Source organism: Citrus sinensis, chromosome 6 (genome assembly GCF_022201045.2).
Source record: "Citrus sinensis cultivar Valencia sweet orange chromosome 6, DVS_A1.0, whole genome shotgun sequence".
Classification (NCBI taxonomy): Eukaryota; Viridiplantae; Streptophyta; class Magnoliopsida; order Sapindales; family Rutaceae; genus Citrus; species Citrus sinensis.
The window spans coordinates 2018261-2043925 of NC_068561.1; the positions used below are offsets into that span (position 1 = coordinate 2018261).

Below are 25665 nucleotides of genomic sequence, written 5' to 3' on the forward strand. Positions count from 1 at the left end.
CAAATATTTCCACTGTAAGAAAGAATCATTGAACTATAGCTCTCTTTGCTCGAAACCTTATGTAAATTAATTAAATTTCATAAAACAATTAACTACTAAATAGTTGGGTTCAACCACGTAAGAAATAGAAACCATAGAATAAACGATCACTTTTAACTATTATAAAAGTTCTATAACTACACGGTTGTTACGCAAATCCCCTTAATTTCATAAATGATCACTTTTAACTATTATACTCTTCAATTACAGCAACCTAGTAATTGGCTTTAACTAAACTTCTTTAATAAATATAAATTAAAATTAAAATATTATAACAAATAATATAGGATAAATTTTATAAATTATTTTGAATATTAGAAAAATAACTTTAACATTATTGATATGTCATATGCTTTTAATAATAATAATAAAATCTACTTGATAAATTAATAATATTAAAATAATTATAAAGAACATTCACAGTAATTTACAAAATTTATTTTATTTTATTTACAATTTTTTTTAAGTGTGTCCATATTAGTATAAATTTTAAAGTTAATTTTTGGATTAATAGATTTTAGTATTAATAAAATTCATTAGAATGGCTAATAATAGCTTAATATTAAAAATAATTTTCATATACATTATTTTATTAATTATACTTATTGTAATAGTTTATTCGTATCATATTTTATTTATTTATTTATTATTTTTATCTTATTACTAAATTTATATTTATTTAAATTTTTATAATCAAAAGGTATAGTAGTAAAAAAAAGATTTGTATAACCATTTAAACAAATCTTGGGAGCCTGGCTGGCATTTTTCCTTTTAAATAAGAAAAGTATATATTGAACCAACATTGCCCTCTATTTTTACTCCAGCTCATGTGACCTGAGCCCCAAGTATATTCACGACCAGATGAGTTGCGTGCGTCCTAGGGCCAAATTCAAGTTTAAAAACCAGCATTAATATGAAAAATGAGTTGAACTATTAGAAAATTAACCAAAATTATTCTTTTACTTTCTTAATACTAAATAGTAAAATTGCATTTTCAATATCTATGTTTTTTTTGTACATTTTTCCTTTCTCTCTTTATTGGCAAATACTCTGGAAGACATTCAAGGTTTTCTCTGTTTATAAATTAAAAAAAAAATTGTATACTTCAAACTTATTTTGAATCTGGCTGAATACTATTCTTACAAGTTTTTTCATTGAAATATACTCAGGTGACTGCGCGTGCAAAGTGTATTCACGGTTGGCTAAGTATGTCCTGGGGCTGTAAACTCAAGTTAAAAAACCAGCACTAAGATAAAAAAATGAATCTGAAGCATTTGGAAATTAACTAAATTATTTCTATTTCACTACTAAATACTAAACTATTCTTTTTCATTTTTTCCTTTAACAAAAAGTACTCTATAAGACATCCACGATTTACCATGTGTATTTTAAATTCTTTTTACATCAATATATACTTTGGCTTATTTTCAGGTTGGAGTTGGACTCCTAGTAGTGCAGTGAATATTTCTTACTGTGAAAAGATAAAAGAAATCATAAAACAAATTGGTCAAGAATTAAAGAGGATTTACACTGTTTTTAATGAAACAAAACTTTGGAAACTTAACTACTTAGCAAGGTTCACAATCTTTTGTTGGGAAAATCACCCTCTTGAATGGAATGAGTTCATGTGACACAATGTCCCAGTACGAGGTCTTTTTCTTAGGGAGTCTTATGCACACCAAAGCTATGCAAAACACAAGCTAAGAGACTAAAAACTGTTAGATTCTGTTAGAGTGCAATTTATGCACTAGTTTTGCATTGTTTACTTCCTTTAATATCGATGTTTTGCATTTAATAATAGTGATTCACTTGTGTTTTATTTTTGTAGGTGCAATTCTATTGATTGGTGCTAAAATTGAGCTACAAGATTATGTTTGAGGATGATTGTTTTCTTGGAGAAATTATGATCGTCAGAAGAACTTTGTTGATAAGGCGTGGGCGCGTGCTGTCAACTACGGACCTGCAGTTTTTAGTTTAACGTGTTTTGTATTTTTGGTTATTTTTGTAATTACGAATTTAATATTTCAGATATTAGTATTTTATTTTAAAAAGAACTCTAGAGGAGAAGAAGGAGAAGAGAGAGAAGAGTATTTAAGGGAGGAATCTATTGTAAAAAGGGGGAGATTTTGGAAAAGAGAGAAACCCTATATCTAAATTTTCTCTTCTCTCTATGAAGAACTAAGCCTATTATCCTGGTTGAAGGTTAATGAAGCTTTGATTCATCACTACTATGAGATCTTTCTTATGCTTTAATTGTTTTATTGCTTTTTGGGTATTTGTTTATTCTCTGAATTATTGTCATAATTATGTTTGTTAATTAGATAATTGACCACTATTTAATTATCAACTAATATATTGTCAATTAAAAGATTCATCGTATGAAGATTTTAATGTTTGTGACAAATAGCATAGCAGTGCGTTGTGTTATGATAATAAACAATCTAATTTAAATGAACCATCGTTTGCGTTTGTTGATTAGAATTTGGGTCTCTCTGGTTTTTTAGGCTGTCAATTGATTAAATCATATGATCGTATCTAGGGTTGTCTATTGATTAGGGAGATAACCAATAGTCGTACCTTGGTTATCGATTAGTTAAGGAGAGATTGGCTATTAGATAGTCTCAGTAGCTATAACAGGTCTATTCATAAGTAGTAATGATTTATATTTGAATCAATGATCAGTAGTCGAATCAAGCTGAGTTAATTCCTTCAACCAGAGCTTTTCCCAATTTGAATTACAATTTGAATTTGCATTCTTGTAATTTTAATTTGATTTTTATTATTGTCAACAATCCCTCATTTTGCATTTTACATTTTAAAAGGATTTAAATAATTACCGATCTCTGTGGACACGACTCTGCTCAATCACTATACGCAATTTATTTAGAGTAGGTATTTATTTTTGTTGGCTTCGACAACCAGCAAATTCTTATTGGATTTAGCACCAGACTTGATTTGTGTGTTTCAATTATAGCTTATTTGATTAATGTATTTTCAGTTATAGCTTATTAATTTGATTAAGGTAATTTGGGTTACTTCTGGAAATGAAACTAATTTGGAAATTAAAGGTTGATCAATGATCATTAATCTTGTCCATTAATTAAATATGCTTGGAAGGACTGTGGCAAAGCGTAAATCAAGTCATTATTGATCTTTCTTTTATGATGGCACTTTTTGTGATTTTGGGCATCTGTTTTTTTATAAAAGTATGCATTAGTCCTCATTCATTTAAGCTTTTGCTTTATCTTTATTAACGTTTGCCATCTCTCAGAGGCTCAAAGTTTTTCCCTACTAATTAAGCTCGGTCAAGATTTTATCTATTCACTCACAGAGATTGCAAAATGTACATTTCAAAATTGTTAAAGCAGAAATGATATTTTATGTAATATATGTAAACGTTTTCTATGAGCAATGAATTTGCTTTCTTCAACTTGTAAAATATTTTTTCCGATCCATTTCTTGTATCACTCTGCATGCTTTATTGAAGCTGTTTTTGGCCTTGATTTTGAATTTCAAAATCCTAATTTATTTATTTATTAATCTTTACAAGTTCTGTTCTTCCATAAATTGAAAAATAAGCTACTAAGCCACTTAGCTTTACCATATATCCATTCTAAGCATATTCTTTCCTCATTCATTCGAGTTTTTACTTTATCGTTATTAATTAGGCATCTTACAAAGCTTCTCGCCTAGTAAATGAGCTCTGTCAAGATTCTTCACACGATATAAGTAATGTATATGCCAAAGTTGTTAAAGCAGAAATGGCATTTCTTCTCGAAAAATTTATTATTTCTTTAGAATATATGTAAAAGTTTTATAAAAGCAAATGCTTAATTTCTTCAACTTTAAGATATTTTGTCCGATCCATTTCTTGTATCACTCTTAATAATTTATTTAAGCTTGTTTTGTCTTGATTTTGAATTTCAAAATCTTAATTTATTGATCATTACAAGCTCTTTTCTTCCACAATTGAAGAATAAGCTACGCCACTTAGCTTTACTATATATCAATTCTTTATATATGCTCTAAAATAAACCCTAAGATAGGATCATGCAGTAATACAATTTAGAAAATTGGAATCTCATGATTTTCACACCAATAATACATATAACAATAGTGTATATTTCTATTTTCCTCAACATATCTCTAGTTCAATTATCAAATTTTTATGTGTTTACAACTAGAGTAATGCTAAGATCTTAATATTTGGATCATAACTAATGTGGTATTCATATATCCATTGACTAATAGATAAATAATTTTACTAGTTATAAAATTTATTGTCCATATGACGAATAACACGTAACATTGGAACTCAAGTTCGGATACTTAGCATCATAATTACTAAATACATATTCATGTGGAGATAACAAACCCTAGCCACATTTGAGAGAGGGAAAGTCAAGTAGACTATGAACAATTTCCAAGTGAGAGAATGAAGAAAAGAAAAGCTGCAAAATGAACTGTAACCGCAAGATGAACAGTAGTCACTGGTGGCTATAAATAGAGGAGTGCTCCTCCTTATTGTTTGTATCCCAAATCCCAGAGAAGGAGTCCAAGTTTTGGTAAGAAATTGAGAGAGAGAAATGTTCTTAAGCATGTAGTTATATTGAAGGAGAAGTTGGCTCCTCAATATGGGTATTATGGGTTTGCTTTGTTAAGGAATATTTATCGGGATTATGTATTTGGGGCTTGGGTGAGAGAAAATTATTTATGAGAGTGGTTGTAATAATTTTCCACATAGTAAATATTTTTCTCTGGTTGTCTTGTGACAACGGCTGTGGTTTTTATCCGGATTTGGAGTTTTCCACGTAAATCTTGTGTTGTGTGATTGGTGTATTCTCCATTTAATTTTTTCTATTAATTTGTTGCTTGATAAATTGCTTGGAGTGATCTTGGGAGGAAGCTCAATTTCCTAACAGTGGCATCAGAGCCAACGGTTTGTACTTGGGGTATACGGTACTGTTTATGTAAAGCAAATCTGTCAGCAGGTGGTATTTTTCAAACTTGGTTAGAGTTTGATGTTGTTGAAAAATTAATGGGAGGATGATTTTATTGGCTTGTGGAGAATTCAAGTCAAAAGTGTATCCAATCTGGTATGCACAAAGATTTGAAGGTGTGGACAATTTTGGCACCTCAAGAAAATTGTCAAGAAGGCGAAGTGGGCTCGGCAAATTACTCCAAAATCAGTAAAAAAGATACTGATATTCTCGCAGATGGTGAGTTTCCTTTTGATAGGAGACTGGGTTAGTTCTTTTGGCATGTAGATCTCCAAGTTGCCATGAAAGAGAACATGCTATGATCAGCAGGGCCCACAAGTTTGCACGCGGGCATTGGCATGGTATAAATGCAAGGTGTGTGGTGGAAAAGTTATGTCATGGCTGAAGAAATGAGTGAGGTGGCGTGCTGAGCTGGCGTCAGTGGGGACCATTTGCTGTTAAGGCTGTTATTTCGTATAACAGCTTATTCCTTTTATTGAGTGGTATATGAGAGGAAATGTATTGGCAGTTTGGAGAACTAAGTGAGAGTTTTGAGATTCTTAGTGAGAGAGACAGAGAAATCTTAGCAGGGAAGATTTAATCTCTGTAATCTCAAGATTCATCTGTAACTCTTCTCATTCTAATAAAGCTTCTAAGTAGAGCTGTTTTCAACCGTGGATGTAGGCATCTTGTTGCCGAACCACGTTAAATCATCTTGTTATTTCTTTGTTCTTTCTGGTTTGTTTGTTCTTGTCTCTTGTTTCGTTCTGTTTTATCTTGCTTCTTGATTTGATCCTCTTGTAAAAGTGACTGCAAAGTTGTATAAGTACTTAACAAACTGAAATAATGATTACACCATTTAGTTTAGTTTACAAATTGAAGTCTAGCATCAGCTGGAATCATTAGGTAAGTCTTCTCCAAAAACCAATCAGTAATCAATTTTGACATAAGGTATGCGGGTAATCATGGGCCAATATTTTCCTTTATACTTTCTGCACCTTTTCTCTATCAACGGACAATCATGGATAATTAGTTGCAAAAGTTGTTTGGGAGAAATACGTCGACGAGACCAGGCATGGTGAGCAGATATCTGGTGGCAGAGTTCTGCGAACCGGTGTGTTCCGTAAAAGCCTGGTGCGTGGGGGAACAGGAGCAGAAATATCCTGCTCGTCCACGAGCACGTCATCCGCGAGGCCAATTTCCTGTAAGAGGCATAAGGCCATTCCAGCTAGAGGTCGAGAGGCGAGAAACCCGGTCGACGGCAGTTGGCAAGACAAGCTCTCCAGCCCGAGAATCTAGGCACGACAGCCACGCTTTCCCCAGAACCGTGGCGTAACACGCAAGATCCCACGTTTGCCCATAACGCAGCAGTCGGAGTCCCATACCGTCCCCCAAAAAGCGGAAACAAGATCTCACAGAACCACGACAGCCACGCTTTCCCCAGAACTGTGGCGTAACACGCAAGATCCCACGTTTGCCCATAACGCAGCAGTCAGAGTCCTATACCGTCTCGAAAAAAGCGAAAAACTGGGATTCAGAGGAAGCCTATAAAAAGGTAGCCAACGAGGTAAAAGGGTTGGCATTTTTTTTGAGATTAGAAAAGAAATTAAAAAGAAGAGAAAACCACGAAAAAGTCATAAGATCTGTGGCAAGCGTTCCCCGAACCTTCATATCTGACTTGAGCGTCGGAGGGTTTGCGCCGGGAAAACAACCGGCGCACTCTGACTTGTCTGTGTGCGCAGGAACCTCTGGAGAAGAAGCCTTATGAGGAGACCTCCTGGTCGTGATGAAGTTGATCGAGCAGAGATCCTGGTCGTAGAACGAGGAGAACCGGAATCCCGCATCAACATTTTGGCGCCGTCTGTGGGGATGAGAGCAAAAAGCTTCTGTTGATAGCAAGAAAAGGGGTGAAGCAAGTGAAAAATGATGGAGACAGGAGGAAGTAGTGCACAAGGGGGTGATAGGAGGCTTAACGATTCCGTGACGCTAAGGGAGATAGTCAGTGAAGCACGGGAAAAAGTCATGTTCGACCGGATGGAACGGATGGAAAAGCAGATGGAGACCTTGACAACCATCCTGCATGAGCTGCGGAGCGAGCGAAGGGTAACCCAAGAGGGAAGGGTGAGAGGCGGTGGAGTGGCACCAGGTCCCGATAGTGCAGGGAGAAGTCAAACCACCGGGAGATTTGGTGGTGAGAGAGGTAACGTACCTCTGTGGGGAGAATTTCATAGAGAAATAGAGCAGTCCCCGGCAAGACAGACTGGTGACGAGGACGACGGGGTGGTGAATGCAGAGGAAACAGAGTTGAGGCAACACTTGCATGATGTAGAGCAAGAGCGGGATCAAGTTGCAGCACGTGACCCTGGTCGTGCAGTGCAGCTGGAGGAGGAAGTGCGCAGACTAGCGTAGATAATTGACGACATGCAAGGAAGGAACAGAGCCCCTGGTTGGAGGATAATGCTGGACGGAGAATCACCGCTCGCAGCAGAGATCATGAGGGCAGTTATTCCGAGAGATTTCCGCCTCCCAGACCTCAGATACTCGGGAAGAACTGATCCGCTGGTGCACATAGAGCGCTTCAACGACATAACTGGGGTACAAGGATTATCCCAATCCCAAAGGTGCAGGGTGTTCCCACTATCCCTTGAGGGACGTGCACGAGAATGGTACAGGAAACTTCCTCGGGGCAGCATTAAAACCTTCGAGCAGATGTGCCAGGAATTCGCGGAGCAGTTTAGTGGGGCAATGGCATCGGAAGATGACATGATGGAGCTGAAAAGCATGAAACAGGGGGAGCAAGAAACCCTTCGGGAATTCATCAAGAGGTTTCATCGGGCTGTCCTCGACTTGGGAGCCTTCAACCACCCTCAGGCGTTAAGGGGGATTGAAGCAAATCCCGAGAAAATCCAGGCGATTGTGCAAATGACGTCTCCTCGTAATCTGAAGGAGATGCAGAGCCTCACGGGGAGGTTGGCGGCGTTGAGCAGATTCATATCCAAGGCTACAGATAAGTGTCAGCCATTCTTTCAAGTGATAAGGAGGGGAAAGAAAACAGAATGGACCCCAGAATGCGAGGAAGCCTTCCGGAACTTGAAGCAATACTTGCAGCAAGCTCCGCTGCTGTCCACACCGAGGGATGGGGACAAGTTGTATCTGTATTTGGCGGTATCGGATCGGGCCGCCAGTTCTGTTCTGGTGAGAGAGGAAGAAGGAGTTCAGTATCCGATATACTACACCAGCAAGGCCCTGCTCGACGCTGAGACCAGATACCCACCGTTGGAGAAATGGGCACTTGCCCTTGTGGTTGCTGCTCGGAAGTTGAGGCCATATTTTCAAGCATTCCCGGTCTCGGTAATAACAAACCAGCCATTGCGTCAAACTCTGCACAAGCCAGATGCCTCTGGTCGGCTCGTCAAGTGGGCTGTAGAGCTGAGCGAGTTCGACATAGACTATAAACCCCGCGCAGCGATAAAAGCCCAGGCAATGGCCGATTTCGTAGCTGAATTCACAGAGCCCGAAGTATGCTTAGATCGACAAGATGCAGTTATAGGCAATGACGAAACTCAAGTATGGCAGATGTCTGTGGATGGGTCATCAGGGGAGCGGGGTTCAGGAGCAGGGATTGTCCTGGAAGGCCCAGAGGGGGAGGAGATCTCTTATGCTGTAAAGTTGGAATTTGCAGCCACAAATAACCAGGCAGAGTATGAAGCCTTGATAGCAGGTCTGGAATTGGCTAAGGCCGTGAAAGCAGACAGAGTTAAGATCAGAACCGATTCCCAGCTGGTTGCGAATCATGTCAGTGAAAGATTCCAACCAAGAGAGGAGAAGATGGAGCAGTACCTGAAGATAGTCAGGCAGATGATGGGGAAGTTCGAAGCAGTGGAGGTGATACAAATCCCCAGGGAGCAGAATAGTCGAGCAGACATTTTGGCGAGGATGGCAGCAGTAGCCGACCCAAAAATGCCAAAGTCGGTCCCTCTGGAGGTGAAGTCCAGCCCAAGTATCGATCAGAATTTGGGGGTGTTGCGGATAGAACAAAAATGCTCGTGGAGGGACCCGATAGTTTCATACCTTAGAGACGGGGTATTACCACCAGATAAGCTGCGAGCTCGCAAGATTAGAGCCCAGGCCTCGAGATACACGATGATTGATGGGGTACTGTATCGGCGAGGGTATACACTACCGTTCCTTCGGTGTTTGGATGAGGACGACGCGGATTACGTACTGAGAGAAGTACATGAAGGAATTTGCGGAAATCATTCTGGTGGGAGGTCCCTGGCCCACAAGGTTCTAAGGCAGGGATATTTCTGGCCGACAATGCACCAGGATGCGCAAGAGAAGATCAGGAGTTGTGTAAGCTGCCAGAGTTTTGCAAATTTCTCTAACCAACCACCAGAGACGCTCACCTCCATGGCCTCCCCTTGGCCATTTGCTCAATGGGGAATTGATCTGATCGGCCCATTGCCAAAGGCACGAGGAGCAGCAACACATGCAATAGTTGCTATAGATTACCTCACGAAGTGGATAGAGGTAGAAGCCCTTAGCAGGATCACAGAGAAGAAAACAAAAGACTTCGTGTAGAGAAACCTGGTCTGTCGATACGGGATCCCTTATGCCTTGGTAACGGATAATGGCAGGCAGTTCGATAATCACAGCTTCAGGGATTTCTGCCAGAACCTCGGGATAGAGCTGAAGTATTGCTCGCCTGCTCACCCTCAATCGAATGGACAAGTAGAAGCAGCCAACAAGACCATCAAGAGGCTTTTGAAAACCAGGCTTGGAGCAAAAAAGGGTGCGTGGGTTGACGAGCTGTCAGGTGTGCTATGGGCATACAGAACAACCCACAAAACCGCAACTGGGGAGACACCGTTCGCTTTGGCTTTCGGACATGAAGCGGTCGTGCCGGCTGAGATAGGAACGACCACACACCGGACAGGTCATTTCAATGAGCAGGAGAACGACGAGCAGATATGTTTGAATCTTGATCTGCTAACGGAAAGGAGGGAGCAAGCAGCCGAGCGATCAGTCATTTACCAACAGAGGGTTGCTCGGTATTATAACCAAAAGGTGAACATACGGCAATTCAGGGTCGGAGACTGGGTACTGAGAAGAGTGAATCAGAGCACCAAAGATTCGACTCAAGGAGTGCTGGGACCGAATTGCGAAGGGCCATATAGAGTCAAGCAGATAGCGGGACCCGGAGCTTACAAGCTGGTTCGCACGGACGGCCACGAGGTGAAACGCCCATGGAACGCAGCACACCTCCGAAAATACTTCCAGTAAGACTTGTTCACATTTGAAAGCTATTTTTGCTCATGTTCATTATCGTTTATCTTTTACGCTTTATGTCCAAACAATTTCATGTAAGTCGAATCCTGCCATTAATGGAACGTCGAGGAATTTCTTACGCTTGAAACCGAGAAAATTCCCAAAGCCATGCAAAGGCTCAACAAAGTCTCAAAGCCTGTCTTATGGCGAGACAGAAGCCAAGCATGCCAGGATCTGCTCGGCCACGAGAAGGCTAGCAGAATCCCAAGCTTTGAAGAAATTATCCAAGGCATGCAAAGGCTCGACAAAGTCTCAAAGCCTGTCTTATGGCGAGACAGAAGCCAAGCATGCCAGGATCTGCTCGGCCACGAGAAGGCTAGCAGAATCCCAAGCTTTGAAGAAATTATCCAAGGCATGCAAAGGCTCGACAAAGTCTCAAAGCCTGTCTTATGGCGAGACAGAAGCCAAGCATGCCAGGATCTGCTCGGCCACGAGAAGGCTAGCAGAATCCCAAGCTTTGAAGAAATTATCCAAGGCATGCAAAGGCTCGACAAAGTCTCAAAGCCTGTCTTATGGCGAGACAGAAGCCAAGCATGCCAGGATCTGCTCGTCAACGAGAAGCCAAGCAGAATCCCAAGCTTTGAAGAAATTATCCAAGGCATGCAAAGGCTCGACAAAGTCTCAAAGCCTGTCTTATGGCGAGACAGAAGCCAAGCATGCCAGGATCTGCTCGGCCACGAGAAGGCTAGCAGAATCCCAAGCTTTGAAGAAATTATCCAAGGCATGCAAAGGCTCGACAAAGTCTCAAAGCCTGTCTTATGGTGAGACAGAAGCCAAGCATGCCAGGATCTGCTCGGCCACGAGAAGGCTAGCAGAATCCCAAGCTTTGAAGAAATTATCCAAGGCATGCAAAGGCTCGACAAAGTCTCAAAGCCTGTCTTATGGCGAGACAGAAGCCAAGCATGCCAGGATCTGCTCGGCCACGAGAAGCCAAGCAGAATCCCAAGCTTTGAAGAAATTATCCAAGGCATGCAAAGGCTCGACAAAGTCTCAAAACCTGTCTTATGGCGAGACAGAAGCCAAGCATGCCAGGATCTGCTCGGCCACGAGAAGCCAAGCAGAATCCCAAGCTTTGAAGAAATTATCCAAGGCATGCAAAGGCTCGACAAAGTCTCAAAGCCTGTCTTATGGCGAGACAGAAGCCAAGCATGCCAGGATCTGCTCGGCCACGAGAAGGCTAGCAGAATCCCAAGCTTTGAAGAAATTATCCAAGGCATGCAAAGGCTCGACAAAGTCTCAAAGCCTGTCCTATGGCGAGACAGAAGCCAAGCATGCCAGGATCTGCTCGGCCACGAGAAGCCAAGCAGAATCCCAAGCTTTGAAGAAATTATCCAAGGCATGCAAAGGCTCGACAAAGTCTCAAAGCCTGTCTTATGGCGAGACAGAAGCCAAGCATGCCAGGATCTGCTCGGCCACGAGAAGCCAAGCAGAATCCCAAGCTTTGAAGAAATTATCCAAGGCATGCAAAAGCTCGACAAAGTCTCAAAGCCTGTCTTATGGCGAGACAGAAGCCAAGCATGCCAGGATCTGCTCGGCCACGAGAAGGCTAGCAGAATCCCAAGCTTTGAAGAAATTATCCAAGGCATGCAAAGGCTCGACAAAGTCTCAAAGCCTGTCTTATGGTGAGACAGAAGCCAAGCATGCCAGGATCTGCTCGGCCACGAGAAGGCTAGCAGAATCCCAAGCTTTGAAGAAATTATCCAAGGCATGCAAAGGCTCGACAAAGTCTCAAAGCCTGTCTTATGGCGAGACAGAAGCCAAGCATGCCAGGATCTGCTCGGCCACGAGAAGCCAAGCAGAATCCCAAGCTTTGAAGAAATTATCCAAGGCATGCAAAGGCCCGTCAAGTCTCAAAGCCTGTTTTATGGCGAGGCAGAAGCCAAGCATGCCAGGATCTGCTCGACCACGAGAAGGCGAGCAGACTCCAAACATTCGAAGAAATTCCTAAGGCATGTAAAGGCTCGACAAAGTCTCAAAGCCTGTCTTATGGCGAGACAGAAGCCAAGCGTGCCAGGATCTGCTCGACCGCGCGAAGGCAAGCCGAATCCCAGGCATCGAAGAATCTTCAAAGGCATGTGGCAAAACCATGAGCCAAGCCGGAACCTGCTCGTCTAGACAAAGACAAGCAGATTCTCAAACGAAAATTAATTCATAATTACAACACAAGAAAGTAATCAAAAAACATTTTTATTAATTTGTTAATGATTAACAGAGGGGATAATCTTCATGAACATTGTTCATTACAATACAAGAAATATATCAAGAAGATGGTGGATCAGTAAGCCCAGCAGCATCGGTTGGCTGGACCTCCTCAGGTGCAGGAGGGGTATCACCAGTTGCGTCCGGAGGGGTGCTCGCCTCGCCAATATCAGCAGGGACTGCACGAGGAGGAGAGTTTTCCTCCTCAATCACGATCGGCTCTACCCCTTCGGCATCTTCCTTGGCCGCCTCCTCGTCCATATGTTGAGCAACACCAGCTGCAAGGTCATCCATCTTCAGATCAGGGTGTTGCTTCCCGAGGACGGCCATGATGCAACGATAGGAATGCCGAAGTCCCTGGTCGTACTGGTTGTCGGCCTCCCTCTCCAAGTTCTCGACCTGAGCTCGGTGGGAGTCGCGGAGAGATTCGAGCTGAGCCTCATACATAGCCTTCTGCCTTTGCAGATCCTCCTTGACCTTGGTAAGCTCCTCCTCGAGGGTAATGGCTTTTGCTTGAGCAAATGATTCTTGCTCTATCAACATCAGATTCTCGAGATTCAGCTCCCCTGCTTTCTTCTCGGCAACGTCAGCTCTGGTCGTCGCCGATTGAATATCCTCCTTCATCTTCCGGTCGTAGCGGCCGACCTTAGCCTTGTAATAGGTGGTCATGCAGCTGAGGTGGAAAGCGCTATGCTGCATGGCCCCCACCAGCTCACCCAAGGTGCGGCCGTCAAAGTCCTCCAGGTCCTTCTTGTTCACGAGTTTAGTTAACTCATTGAGGTAGGGGACCAGATGTTCTGCTCGGCTGTCAGGTAAGCGAGATCGAGGCCCGACAGGAGGAGAAGAGGAAGCAGGATCTGTGGCTGCTCCACTAGCTTCCCCAACTTTTACAGGAGCAGGAGGTAAAATCTTCAAGGGTGGGACCTGCTGCACGATGTTGGCCCGCTTTGCAGTAGGGGCATCCTTACTCTGGTCCCTCTTCGTGGTTGGAGGTCGAGAACGTTTTCGGGTCAGAGCCCCAATCACAGCGTCCTCCATCCTATGGCCAGGAAGTATCAAGCGAGACTCGAGCAAGTTGTATGTAGTTAACAGTTCTCGGCTCGAGCAGGAATTGGCTAGTACAGCCTCGACCCGTTTGAGCTGGTCAGGTTCAAGCGGGAAGTGGACACCCCAAGAACCTGCAACACAAACAAACATTTGATTAGAGACAAACCAGTAAAGCGCAAACGACAAGGGAGACAAGACATCTAATACGAGCAGGCAACCTGGGACCACGAAACGGGGTGGGACGCGGAAGTCCTTCCCATCAACCTGTGCAACTTGACCCCAGGGACCCCCTGCGAAGAAGAACTTCCTCTTCCAATTCCCACCACCACCAGTAGGGAGATCGGTTATGGGTTTCCTGGTCTTGGTACTTGATTGGAAGTAATACCAGCCGGCATCTTTTGGGCTGCTTTTCAGCTGGTACAGGTGCATCACCTCGTCGACCGTGGGCTCGCTTTGGCAACATCTGTCCCACAGTATGAACAGACCAGAGAGCACTCTCCAACCGTTTGGGTTCAACTGACCAGGAGATAGATTCAACCCGCTAAGTATCCGGGCAAAGTAAGGTTGCAAGGGACACCTCAGCCCATACTTAAAGCTATCCAGATACAGGGTAACATATCCCCTAGGAGGCCGGCTAGGGGTATCCTTCTTGCCTGGGACCTTGAGAAGTATTTCACCAGGAATGCTGTACCTAAGACGGAGGTCAGCGAGCTCGTCAAACGTGGTCGTGCACGTCATATAGTCGATGGCATAATCACGCAACAAGGCTCTACCCCCTACTGTACCCCGTCCTTCTGGTCGTGACGTTCCGGATGGAGACACCTCACCAGAGTCACCTTCGCCATTCTCACTCAAAGTATCCTCGGAGCCAGAAGATCTCTCCTCACCATTACTTCCGCTCGTAGAGGTTGTTTGGGGAGACATCCTCCTAGCACTAGTCCTGACACTAGACCTAATGGGCTCTAAGGGGATCCCGGGGTCAAAAGCAGGATCGGTGAGCAGACTAGGCAGGAAGTCCAACTCGTCGTCATCAACCTCAATGACCTTCTCTTTGCCTTTCGACATTCCCTAAGCTCTAACCACAACACCACCAACTACTACCCAAACAGAAGAGAAGAGAAATTATCTACAACTATCCGAGACCAAGGAGATAGAAGAAATACCTGAAGTAATGGTTCAGTCAGAGAAAGTCAGAGATGGAGGCCTTTTATGCCGGAACTTCTTTGCCGGAGAGACAGAGACGGAGACGGAGTGAATGATGAATATGCCGTTCGAGAGGATTTGGTTTTCCTAATGAGGACGGACTCTTGGGTTGCCAGCATGTAACAGCGCCGAATCCCGAGGGTCTCATAACCGTCGTTTTGAAATTCAAATGGAGGGGGGGATTTCTGCCACGTCACTTCGTCCGCAATTAAATGCGACATGACTCTTGGCAGCCTTTTCCAATCCCACGCGAGCGAGTACTATCGAGTTTCTACTGCTGGTCCACTACATTACCCAACACCAGAAACTGGGGGACCGGTGTTTGGGAGAAATACGTCGACGAGACCAGGCATGGTGAGCAGATATCTGGTGGCAGAGTTCTGCGAACCGGTGTGTTCCGTAAAAGCCTGGTGCGCGGGGGAACAGGAGCAGAAATATCCTGCTCGTCCACGAGCACGTCATCCGCGAGGCCAATTTCCTGTAAGAGGCATAAGGCCATTCCGGCTAGAGGTCGAGAGGCGAGGAGACCCGGTCGACGGCAGTTGGCAAGACAAGCTCTCCAGCCCAAGAATCTAGGCACGACAGCCACGCTTTCCCCAGAACCGTGGCGTAACACGCAAGATCCCACGTTTGCCCATAACGCAGCAGTCGGAGTCCCATACCGTCCCCCAAAAAGCGGAAACAAGATCTCACAGAACCACGACAACCACGCTTTCCCCAGAACCGTGGCGTAACACGCAAGATCCCACGTTTGCCCATAACGCAGCAGTCATAGTCCCATACCGTCTCGAAAAAAGTGGAAAACTGGGATTCAGAGGAAGCCTATAAAAAGGTAGCCAACGAGGTAAAAGGGTTGGCATTTTTTTTGAGATTAGAAAAGAAATTAAAAAGAAGAGAAAACCACGAAAAAGTCATAAGATCTGTGGCAAGCGTTCCCCGAACCTTCATATCTGACTTGAGCGTCGGAGGGTTTGCGCCGGGAAAACAACCGGCGCACTCTGACTTGTCTGTGTGCACAGGAACCTCTGGAGAAGAAGCCTTACGAGGAGACCTCCTAGTCGTGATGAAGTTGATCGAGCAAAGATCCTGGTCGTAGAACGAGGAGAACCGGAATCCCGCATCAACAAAAGTGATTTAGGCAGTCCTTGCTCTCGAAAGTATTCCAATGAAGTGAGGTTTTCACCAATTGAAGATAGGCATTTCAGATTTGGCATATATGAAATCCACAGTACAGTTAGAGTGGCAGGAAACCGTGGAGATGACACCAGGTCTGGACATCCTTCGCAGATTTCCAATCGTCTGAGAGAGGTGAATCTGTTCAATCCCCATTCGAACAATGGCTTACACATCTTCTGATCATTAACCATAAGTGATTGAAGGTTGGTGGGAAAACCATCCTCCGGAAAAGATTTGGACATCGTTCTATCCGTATCTCTTGAAGACGGTGGAGATTATGCAAACCACCAGGTAATAATTTAAGATTTTCTAGCCACGAAATAGTGATTTCTTCAAGGGATGTATTGTCCAACCTTTTTGCTAACGACTCCAGCTTTGAACAAAATCTGACACGAAGGCATTTAAGAGCCTCAGGTAGATTCCCATTCCGTGACAAGAAATGTGAAAATAACACTATAAAGTGTTATTTATTGATGTCGAGCCCCTAACCAAAAAATGTCCACAGTTGTTAATAATTCACCTTAACTTTATCTGAAAGCCTCAGGTAAGGATTTCAAAGCATTGCGTCCTTCGATATCAGTTGTTCTCAACCGGGAAGGCAGAGCAGCCTCGGGAAATGAAATGAGTGAAGTGCAGTGAGGTATCCGCATCTCTGCAAGGGTGGCGGATCTAGAAAAATAATTTACCGGGGCTAAATTAAATAACAACAAAATGTAAAAATTGAAATTTGAATATATAAAATTTTTTATAACACATTTACATTTGTTCTCTATGCGATTTCATATTTTGAAAACGTTGTGCAATAAACTTATTATCAACATTATTAAATACATATTTTTCTACATAAACAATAAAATTATTATTCATCCATTCATCTCTCATTCCATTCTGAAGTTCATTTTTCACAAATTTCATTACTGAAAATGTTCTCTCTATTGTGGTTATAGAAACTGAAAGAACGAGACTTTTTGGTAGTTTGATAGAGATTATTTAAAAATTTATTAATTTTTCTTTTAAACAAAAAAGATTTTTTTTTTTCAGTGAGGGCTCAAGCCCCCACTAGTCCTACACATCATCCGCCCTCTAAGGGTGAGCAATGCTTGTGGTAGCCTTAAAATTGAAGCCTGCGCGGCAACTCTGGCGGTCGTTGATCGTATTCTTCGTCTGTTACCAAGGAAAGAAGCTGGGGACATCTTAAAATCTGCAACCGATTAAGGGATCTAACGTCTTGTACCAACCGAGCCTCACTCCACCATAAATACGTTAGCTCTCGGACATTTACAATCATCAATTTTTCCAACTTAGGTAGCCCTTGTTCAAATAGAACCAACTGATTTGAGCTGGGGACGATTGGGCTGCTGATCACCACACCTTTACATCCATTGATTTGTGATCCACTGAGAGCTGGAAGATATTTAATTTTCACTCGCAACTGTCGACAACATTGAATGTCGAGCACCTCCAATAAAGGAATACATTCGGGCAATGTCCTTCCACCGTTTGCTTGATGTATGAATAATTCAGCTGGCGATGACCAAAACACCACCACGCTAATCCACGCGTATCTGCCACTAAAGTCGAGTGAGAGTAATTGGCTGGGTTGATTATTATACAAAAAAATATTAAAATTATTTGATAACTAATTATTAATCAAATACTTAAATAGTTTTATTTATTTTATTCAGCAAACAATAATATATATATCTCGTATGTAGTAATGTATAATCTAAGTAATTTACATTGGTTTATTTTAATTATTTATGATTATCATAAACTAATGTATTATAAATCTAGTTTTTGTATTAGTTGTTTTTGAAATTGATTTTAATTTTTGTTGATAGTGAGAGGCTCGGTAATGAGATTTGTGTCTATTGGTGGCTGAGTGATTAATGTTATTCAATTGAAGAAGATAAAATCTACATAAATTGAACGAAGTCTAGTTTATGTGAATAACAAACTTTACCAGGAAATTGCACCATTTATGCCACGACAGTGGCTGAGTCCATGCTCTTACTAATGCCAACAATACGACAATTCTTTCAAGAAAAAGTCGAAAATAATTCAGCATAGCGACGGCCAAAACATGACCACGCAAACGTGTTTCCGCCACCCGGGAAGCATGAGTAATTTGCTTTGTTATCGATCATTTGATTATTATATCAAATATTTTATAAATAATCAATGAAATATTTATATTATTTTATTTATTTTGTTAGAAACAGCTTTAAGTATAGGTAAATTAGATAGTTATTTAAGGGCTCACTATATTTTATATAGACCCCATTTTTTAATTATTGCTTTAATAATAATCTAATTAATAAATATTTTGAATTATATACTATAGGACAACCTATTTTTTAGGACTATCTCTAATTAATAATTATCCTATAGCTAAAATTATTTTTATTAAAATTTTATATTTGATAATATTAATCTAAATAACTATAAAAGTTTTTTCAAATTTTATACCAATTCTAATTTATTATATATTTAACCATTTATTAGTTGTCTTCTCTACTAAAAATTTTGTCATAATGTTTAAGTCATTGATCAAAAATAAAAAGTAGTGTTTAATGATATCAATCCATCAAAGGTTGCAATACACGAAATTATCCACAATTTGATTACATGAAATCAATGTCGTAAAATATATGTCAAATATTTAATTATGAATATATATATAATATATATTTATATATAGACACACACACACTTATATCTTTGATACAGAAACTGAATTCTAAATGATATATCAGTACTCATTACTTTGTCATACGTTAACTAATCGTCTATATATAGTTGCATGAGGTGACTAGCAACTTATGGGGACGTTTTGCATTTTAACCAATTTACTTTATAGTAAAAATGATATTGAGTAAATCATTGGGCCTTGCCTTTGACCCAGTGACCAGGACCCTACACACAATTGTGAGAGTAGCGGTTCGAGCCCCCGCGATGCATGTAGGGACTTATTTCTTTCCTTAATTATATTATATAATTAAGTGAATAGAATCTTTTCCCTTTCGAAATATGAGTAGAGTAGACATCCCTCGAATATTTGAGAGGGTAGACATCCCTCCCTTTCGAAATGTGAGTAGAGTAGACATCCCTCAAATATTTGAGAGAGTAAAATCTGGTCGAAATGTAAGTACAGTAGACATCCCTTGAATATTTGAGAGGGTAAAATCTGGGTAGTACTATATAATAATTAATGTAAACTAATCCCAGTAATTGTTTGATTGTAAATATCAGTTGTAAATCTCATATAATATGAGTTGTAATATGAGCATTAGTCTTATGTAATTAAAAAAAATGATATTGAGTAAATTAAACCATTAATTGAACTAAATTGAATTATATATAATTTGATATCAATGTCCTGGAATGGATTGGCAGATGGAATCAAGAATAATCTGATTCCCGCAAGTAGAGTAAGGATACTATTTTCATTAACCTGCACTATAGTTTCAAGAATACAAATTATCAAGTCAGTAAACCACAAGTTCATTTCATCTCTTTACAATAATATGAACAAGAATAATATAATGGTCATGCATAGTTTAATGGGAAATTTACAAAAATGGCCATAAAACTTTTGCGTTTTTCAACTTTAACCTTCCAAAGTTTTTTCTATCATAACTAACCAAACACCCTATTTTTGGACTAGATTACCCTCATCACTTTTATCAAATTTACAAAGGCATGCCACTTTTTCAATTCCAGCACAACTAAATACGGATCTTCCTCAACAACTTAATAAACCTTCATCACTCTCAACAAACTTCATCACTCTCGATAAATCAACAAATTTCATCAAACAAACATTGCATAATTGAAGATATAATCATCAATTGGAGAGCTTCTTAAAAGTAGTTTACGCTCTTACACAATGTAAACCTTTAATTTATTAATTTTATCAACTAAGTTCGAAATTAAAGTGGGCTTTGTTGCAAATGTTGTTATTTTTCAGTCATAAAACAATGTGATTTGTTAAAGTACTTAGTTTAAGTTGAGAAATGAAGAAAAATCATTGAAAACAAAGAAAAATCGGGCAAAAAACAAAATCCAGAACAAGTGAGACATGCAAGTGGGACATGTGCATGTCTCACATAAACGCAGTGCGTTTATGTACGACAGGCAGTGGGACCCCACAGATTTTATGGAGTATATGATTTTGGATTTGATTTGTCTCGTCGTAAGCTTCGAAACAGTATATTATACGCCTAAAACGGACACTGTCGCACATAAACCCACAGATTTTATGGAGTGTATGATTTTGGATTTAATTTGTCTCGTTGTAAGCTTGGAAATGGTATATTATACGTCTAAAACGGACACATGTAGCTCAAGTCATTTTTTAGTACGATAGTTTATCTAATAATTATAATTATTTAATTACATAATTTTTTTAATTTTTTTATTGGACATTTTTTGGTGGAGTTTTTAGAGATTAAATAAGTTGTTTTTGTCTTTAATTACTAGTAAAAACTCAAAATTTGGACTTTTGAAATTACAGTTGAAATACATTTAAAAAAATTAAAATATTAAAAATATCATTTACTTATTTTATAATCTTATTTTATTTCTTTTATAATATAATTGTAAAAAACTTGTCTATTAAATTACTTTTATAATTTTTAATAAAAACACTGATAGCATCGAAATAATTAAAATTTTTATAGTAAAAACTCTGTTTATGATAGCCCTACTAATAAAAATTATATTTAAATAAGCTCTATTTTTAAAAACTATAAGAAATGGAGTGCTAACACTGTATAAAAAAAATGAAATAAAAAAATCCTTCTTGTTATGAGATTTTTATCTCCATAACTTCATCACAACAAAATTCATGAGTGCTCCAACTGTCATGCAATGTCCCATGCTCTTAAGTTTCGCGTCTTGCTACTTCTCCATTGTATTAATATATATAAAAAAACAAAAAAAAATGGTTTGACACTTTGCTGGATCTCCCAGGAATCTAAAATAAAATTGTATCCACTTTAAATTGAGTAATGCTATGCTTATCAGTTGTAGAAGTTTAAGGGTTGAATTTTGAAATTATGAGAATTATAATTTTTTTATTAATGTAATTTATATTTAGTAGATTAATTCATTTTTAATTTATTAGATTGGTAAAATACAATGAATTTTTAATTGATTAAAATGTATGTTTATCGAATTGCATATACACTTTATAAATTGATAAATTATTAATATATCGATTAATTAATACTTTTTTTAAATTAATAATTTTTATATGATAGAAAATTATTAATTTATAAAAATTTTACTGTACTTGAAATTCTTTTTCACCAAACTAAACTATTAACCTTTAGATAGAAAAAACCATTTTTACTACAACAGTACGCAAGGAAGTGAAGCATCTGCATCAGCACAGCCTTTTGGGCGCCGTTGATTTTATATAATAAAACGAAGTCAGCTTTCATCGTCCACCGTCCAAACCCACATTAACTTCAATCACTTCCCCTAACTGATCATTCTTCTTCATGTTATTTCTTAATTTCTATAATTATCAAAAACCTTAAACACTTGAAGTAGCTGAATAGAGAAACGGAGGATGTCAATGTCGTTTTCACCATTCCCGGTTAGTTTTTTATACATGGGATTGTCTATTTATTTCTTTATTTATGTTTTTGATTGAAAAAAGTTTTGTATGTTTGATGAATTGTGTTGAAATGGTAAATGGGTTGTTTGGTTTCCTACAAATGATAATAGGGAACTATAATTTGTAGAGGATCTTAAAGGACCGTACTACCCGAAATTAATAGTGTACTCGATTTTCAATCTGGTATGATTCTTATATGCTGAAAATAGAAGATCTTAACTAAACGCATTTAATTGGGATTCTTCAGCAATTAAAATTGGTTTTCCCTTCTTCCAATGAGTTTGTGTCCAATTACATATCGAAAGCACCTCAGGAATGCTATTGTTATATGCTTTGACATTTTCACTTTGGTTACTGTTGTTGGATAATTTGTTGGATAACAGCTGTTGCATCTTTGGCGTGATAGAAACAACCAGTTTTGCTAAGTTTCTAGTATAATAGAGTCATACGTTAGTTATGCGTATGTACAATTTTCTTGTTTTTGTTGTATATAGGTGGCAGCAAAAAATGTTCACACAGTAACTGGTGATCGTTTTGTGATCTATGGAGGTTCTGCCACTGTATGCTGAAGGTTTTGAGGCTTAAAGCTATGGTTACTTGAAAGACTGATCCTTAAGCATTGCAATAAAAAGCATGGACTACTGAGTGAGTCTAAGATTTTAAAGAATCAAGACAAGGATCAGTTTGATATTCATCTACAAGCTAGTTCATCAAATGATGGACGAGAGTCTGAAGGAGTTTCGACATTATCGAAACCTAATGGTCAGTAAAGACTATTTTAAGTTAACCTCTTTATTATAATAAGTTGTTATGTCTATCGATGTGAATTTATATTGGCATATTTATTTTCTCATATTTTGCAATTGAAAACTTAAAATCTCTAGATTGTTAAACTGACAGTTCTGTTGGAGAAACGAAAAGAGACATGCAAGCATAAATTTGCTTAATTTTTTGTGTGTAATGCGCAAGCAAGATCATAACTGATTCTAGCCTTGTGTACGGTTGATTGGGTATACTTTGGTATGGCACAAATAGTCCTCTTTTTTTTTTTTTTATTCTTCTTCTCCTAATGATAGCTGGTCCACTATCTGATTTTAATCTTCTTTACCAATACATTTTTGAGTTTCTTACCCAAAAAAAAGAAATGTGAAAGCAAGATTAGAAAGCAGTGGTAATCAATTTCTAATACGGCAGTGAAGTTAAGGAATATACTTGTTAAAATTGCTAACCTTTTGCGAATGTCCCTAACTTCGTGTGTCTTATTGAATCTGCAGAAAGCTAGAAAGGCATCAATTTTATCAAGTTGTAGGTTTATCAACTATTTTGCAGGTTATGTGAATGTGATTGTAAAAACAAAAGATGAGTTTTGAAAATCCTTAGGAAGAATATATTTATTTCTTATGAGGTAAATCTCAAATTCTTTTATCCTTGTCAGCACCATTTTGATAGAACTCCACAGTTTTTTGACCAAAAAGGTTGTGGGGCAGCATGCGAATGATTTTGCTTTTGCAGAGGCTATTTTGTATTGCCTAATTCTTATGAAAGTTCTGTAGAAGGTTTTATATTTGTTTTGTGAGGAAGGACATCTAGTCCACCTTTCTCTGTAAAGCCTTTTATACTAACAAATATTCTGTTTCTAACCCCTGCCTCCGCGACAGTAAAAAAAATGAAGACAGCAAAATTTGATTGCATGCGGTCATGTCGATAAGAAGCTCATTCATTTCAGGTCAAAGTCTGGAGATGAATTTGCAGATTGGAACCAAGCAATGTCATTCTTGGCCAATACAAAGCTACCTCTGGAGACAAGGTTGATGTTAAATTGAACAGTCTGCCCCCTCTGTATTTTGATGTCGTATTACACATTGACAATGCAAGTTGTGATGGTGTGCCTTTTCTCATAAAAGCTGGCACAGGACTAATCAGACACAGGTAATAGCTATTTCAGTTTTGATGTTTATTTTCATCAAAGATAGATATTGTCGTTGTTTGTACATTACTAGATTATGGTAGGAACCTAGAACACACACTTATAAATCCGGGTTGTAAGGGAAGGGTAACCATTAGCTTATATTCCCATTTAGATTTACGGCTTACAAAATTTGTAAAATCATAAAATTAAGAAACAAATTATTATCATTGACGTAGTCTACTTCAATTTTTTCACGACATTCCAGTTCAATATCTATGTGTGTGTTATCTCCTATCTCATAATTCACATAGTCTAGTTCAATGCTTCATAACTTCTGTAATTGTTGTCTTCACTTCACTGATCAAGATAATGCACTAACTATGGAAGTGGAAAGGTTGTAGTCTTGTCTAATGAAATGCCCATTTTATTAATGATTGAACAATCTTTTATTTCTCAAACACTTGTGATTCAGAGATTTTTGTATAAAGAGCTAAAACTAATGATTACCGTCTCTAAGAGTAAAGACAGAGTTGGCTTAAACCAACATTTCTTTTGCAATACAGGATGTGCTCACCAACGTTAGCCATATAATTATAGAGTGAAGATACATACAGTTTCTTCATGTTCTAGGGAACATCTATAATGAACGATTTGGGCATAACTTCGATCTTGCCACAAATGAACTAATATTACGCAATGTGCCTGATGACGCCATTCTAGTTAGAGTCAACAATAAAGTTCCAGGATTAGGCTTGCAATTGGATGCTTCGGAGCTTAATTTGGTCTATAAGGATAAGTAAGCACTTTAGTTTATGGAACTTCTTCTGTGTCTGCTATTGACTTGTTGTCACCTTTGATGTCCTTCATGTGCTTGTCTTTTGTGTTGGTACTGTAGGTATAATGTGTAGGTGCCTGATTCATACGAGCATCTTCTTCTTGATGTTATCAACGGCGACAACCATCTCTTCATGAGAAGCGATGAGCTTACTGCTGCATGGAATATTTTAAACCCCGTTTTATAGGAAATAGACAAGAACAATATTGCACCAGAACTATACCAGCTGGGTGGTAGAGGTCCCGTTGGAGTGTATTTATCTTTGGCTGAAACATGGGGTTCATTAGACTGAAGATTAGAAGCAACACTTGTTATGGGGTAATGTTGCCAATCTTTCCACAACTAAGACAAATACATGGTAGCTTTGTACATGTAAATTGTGTGAAATTAGGCTTGAGAAATGCCAATCCGGATTCAGAGGGTAAGTGTCAATAGCATAAACCCCTTATTGAAATTGGATTTTTCTTGTAGGTGATTTGGGTCATGCTAAAAAACGATGTGCTGAGACTTAGTTTGAGATAACGGGTAGCATGCATCTGAGTCAAAAAGTACCTTAAATTTCATTTTCTAATGAACAAATGATTTATGGGAATTTGCTTGTTTTAATATGAAGATTTGTGTATGGTTATTTGTTAGTGTGATCAAAGAGTAAGCTTTTGCTAGATTGTACATGAATTGTTGATGATGATGGATATCGATTGGTGATTTTGAGTGAATGTGTCTGATCCTAGATTCTCTTTGGGTATTGACAGGGGGGAGGATATGAAAAAGGAAAATTATTGAAATAAATTTACACGTTATTTTTTAAATTGTAGGAGACTTGTAGAGGTTCTTCTCAAGCATGCTTTTTGGTGAGTGAATTTGATACCACTGAAGTGTAATATTCTACTTTGGAGTAGGAATTGCATAATGTTGTTGATTCAAGAATTTTCACCGCATTTCAGAACGTCCTATGCAGAATGCTCTATAAAATTGCATATCAAACGGAGTTTTAAAAGATTGAACTAACACAAAGAAATTCCATTGAAAGCTTAGCTGGCAACAAAATATTCTATAATCTCGTGTTGCAGATATTATGCCGATCTTTTTTTTTTTTTTTTTCTCAACAGAAGTTTTATGCTTATTGATTTATGAAATGAGAAATAAAAAACGTAAGTGTTTATGTTTGGCAGAAAAGACTTAAGAACAAAAGCCTTAATCTATTTTATAGAAGACTTTAATTTTAATCTCAAGACGAGTAATTCAACGGCAGAAAAGTCAGTTACAATAAAGCGCATCATGGAATCCCTGATAGAAACTTAAGTGTTTATGTTTGGCAGTCGAG

General features: G+C 39.0%; 3 protein-coding genes and 3 long non-coding RNA genes across 9 annotated transcripts in view; 3 read left to right on the forward strand and 3 right to left on the reverse strand.

Annotated features, from left to right (window-relative positions):
• Positions 1–25665, reverse strand: part of LOC102628440 (putative disease resistance RPP13-like protein 1) — a 143090-nt gene that overhangs the window by 6207 nt on the left and 111218 nt on the right. The gene's annotated exons all lie outside the window — the stretch shown is intronic.
• LOC127903020 (uncharacterized) overlaps positions 1–25665 on the forward strand; it is a 127009-nt gene that overhangs the window by 4412 nt on the left and 96932 nt on the right. The gene's annotated exons all lie outside the window — the stretch shown is intronic.
• On the reverse strand, positions 12285–15140 carry LOC127903018 (uncharacterized). The gene is made up of 2 exons (XM_052443558.1): positions 14756–15140; positions 12285–13723 (listed from the first exon to the last, which is right to left on the reverse strand). The coding sequence occupies exon 2, from the start codon at positions 13581–13583 to the stop codon at positions 12606–12608; it is 978 nt and encodes a 325-aa protein (XP_052299518.1). The 5' UTR covers positions 13584–13723; positions 14756–15140; the 3' UTR covers positions 12285–12605.
• LOC102627370 (inactive glucose-6-phosphate 1-dehydrogenase 4, chloroplastic) overlaps positions 21541–25665 on the forward strand; it is a 42593-nt gene continuing 38468 nt past the window's right edge. Inside the window, exon 1 of the mRNA XM_052443557.1 lies at positions 21541–21576. Coding sequence (XP_052299517.1) covers positions 21550–21576 — 27 coding nt within the window. The 5' untranslated portion in view covers positions 21541–21549. The remainder of the gene's footprint in view (positions 21577–25665) is intronic.
• On the forward strand, positions 21583–24949 carry LOC112498670 (uncharacterized). The gene is made up of 3 exons (XR_008055773.1): positions 21583–21780; positions 22092–23526; positions 24402–24949. It is a non-coding gene; the product is annotated as an uncharacterized LOC112498670 (long non-coding RNA).
• LOC127903022 (uncharacterized) overlaps positions 23074–25665 on the reverse strand; it is a 42374-nt gene continuing 39782 nt past the window's right edge. The window contains exon 2 of the long non-coding RNA XR_008055778.1: positions 23074–23192. This is a non-coding gene — a long non-coding RNA (uncharacterized LOC127903022). The remainder of the gene's footprint in view (positions 23193–25665) is intronic.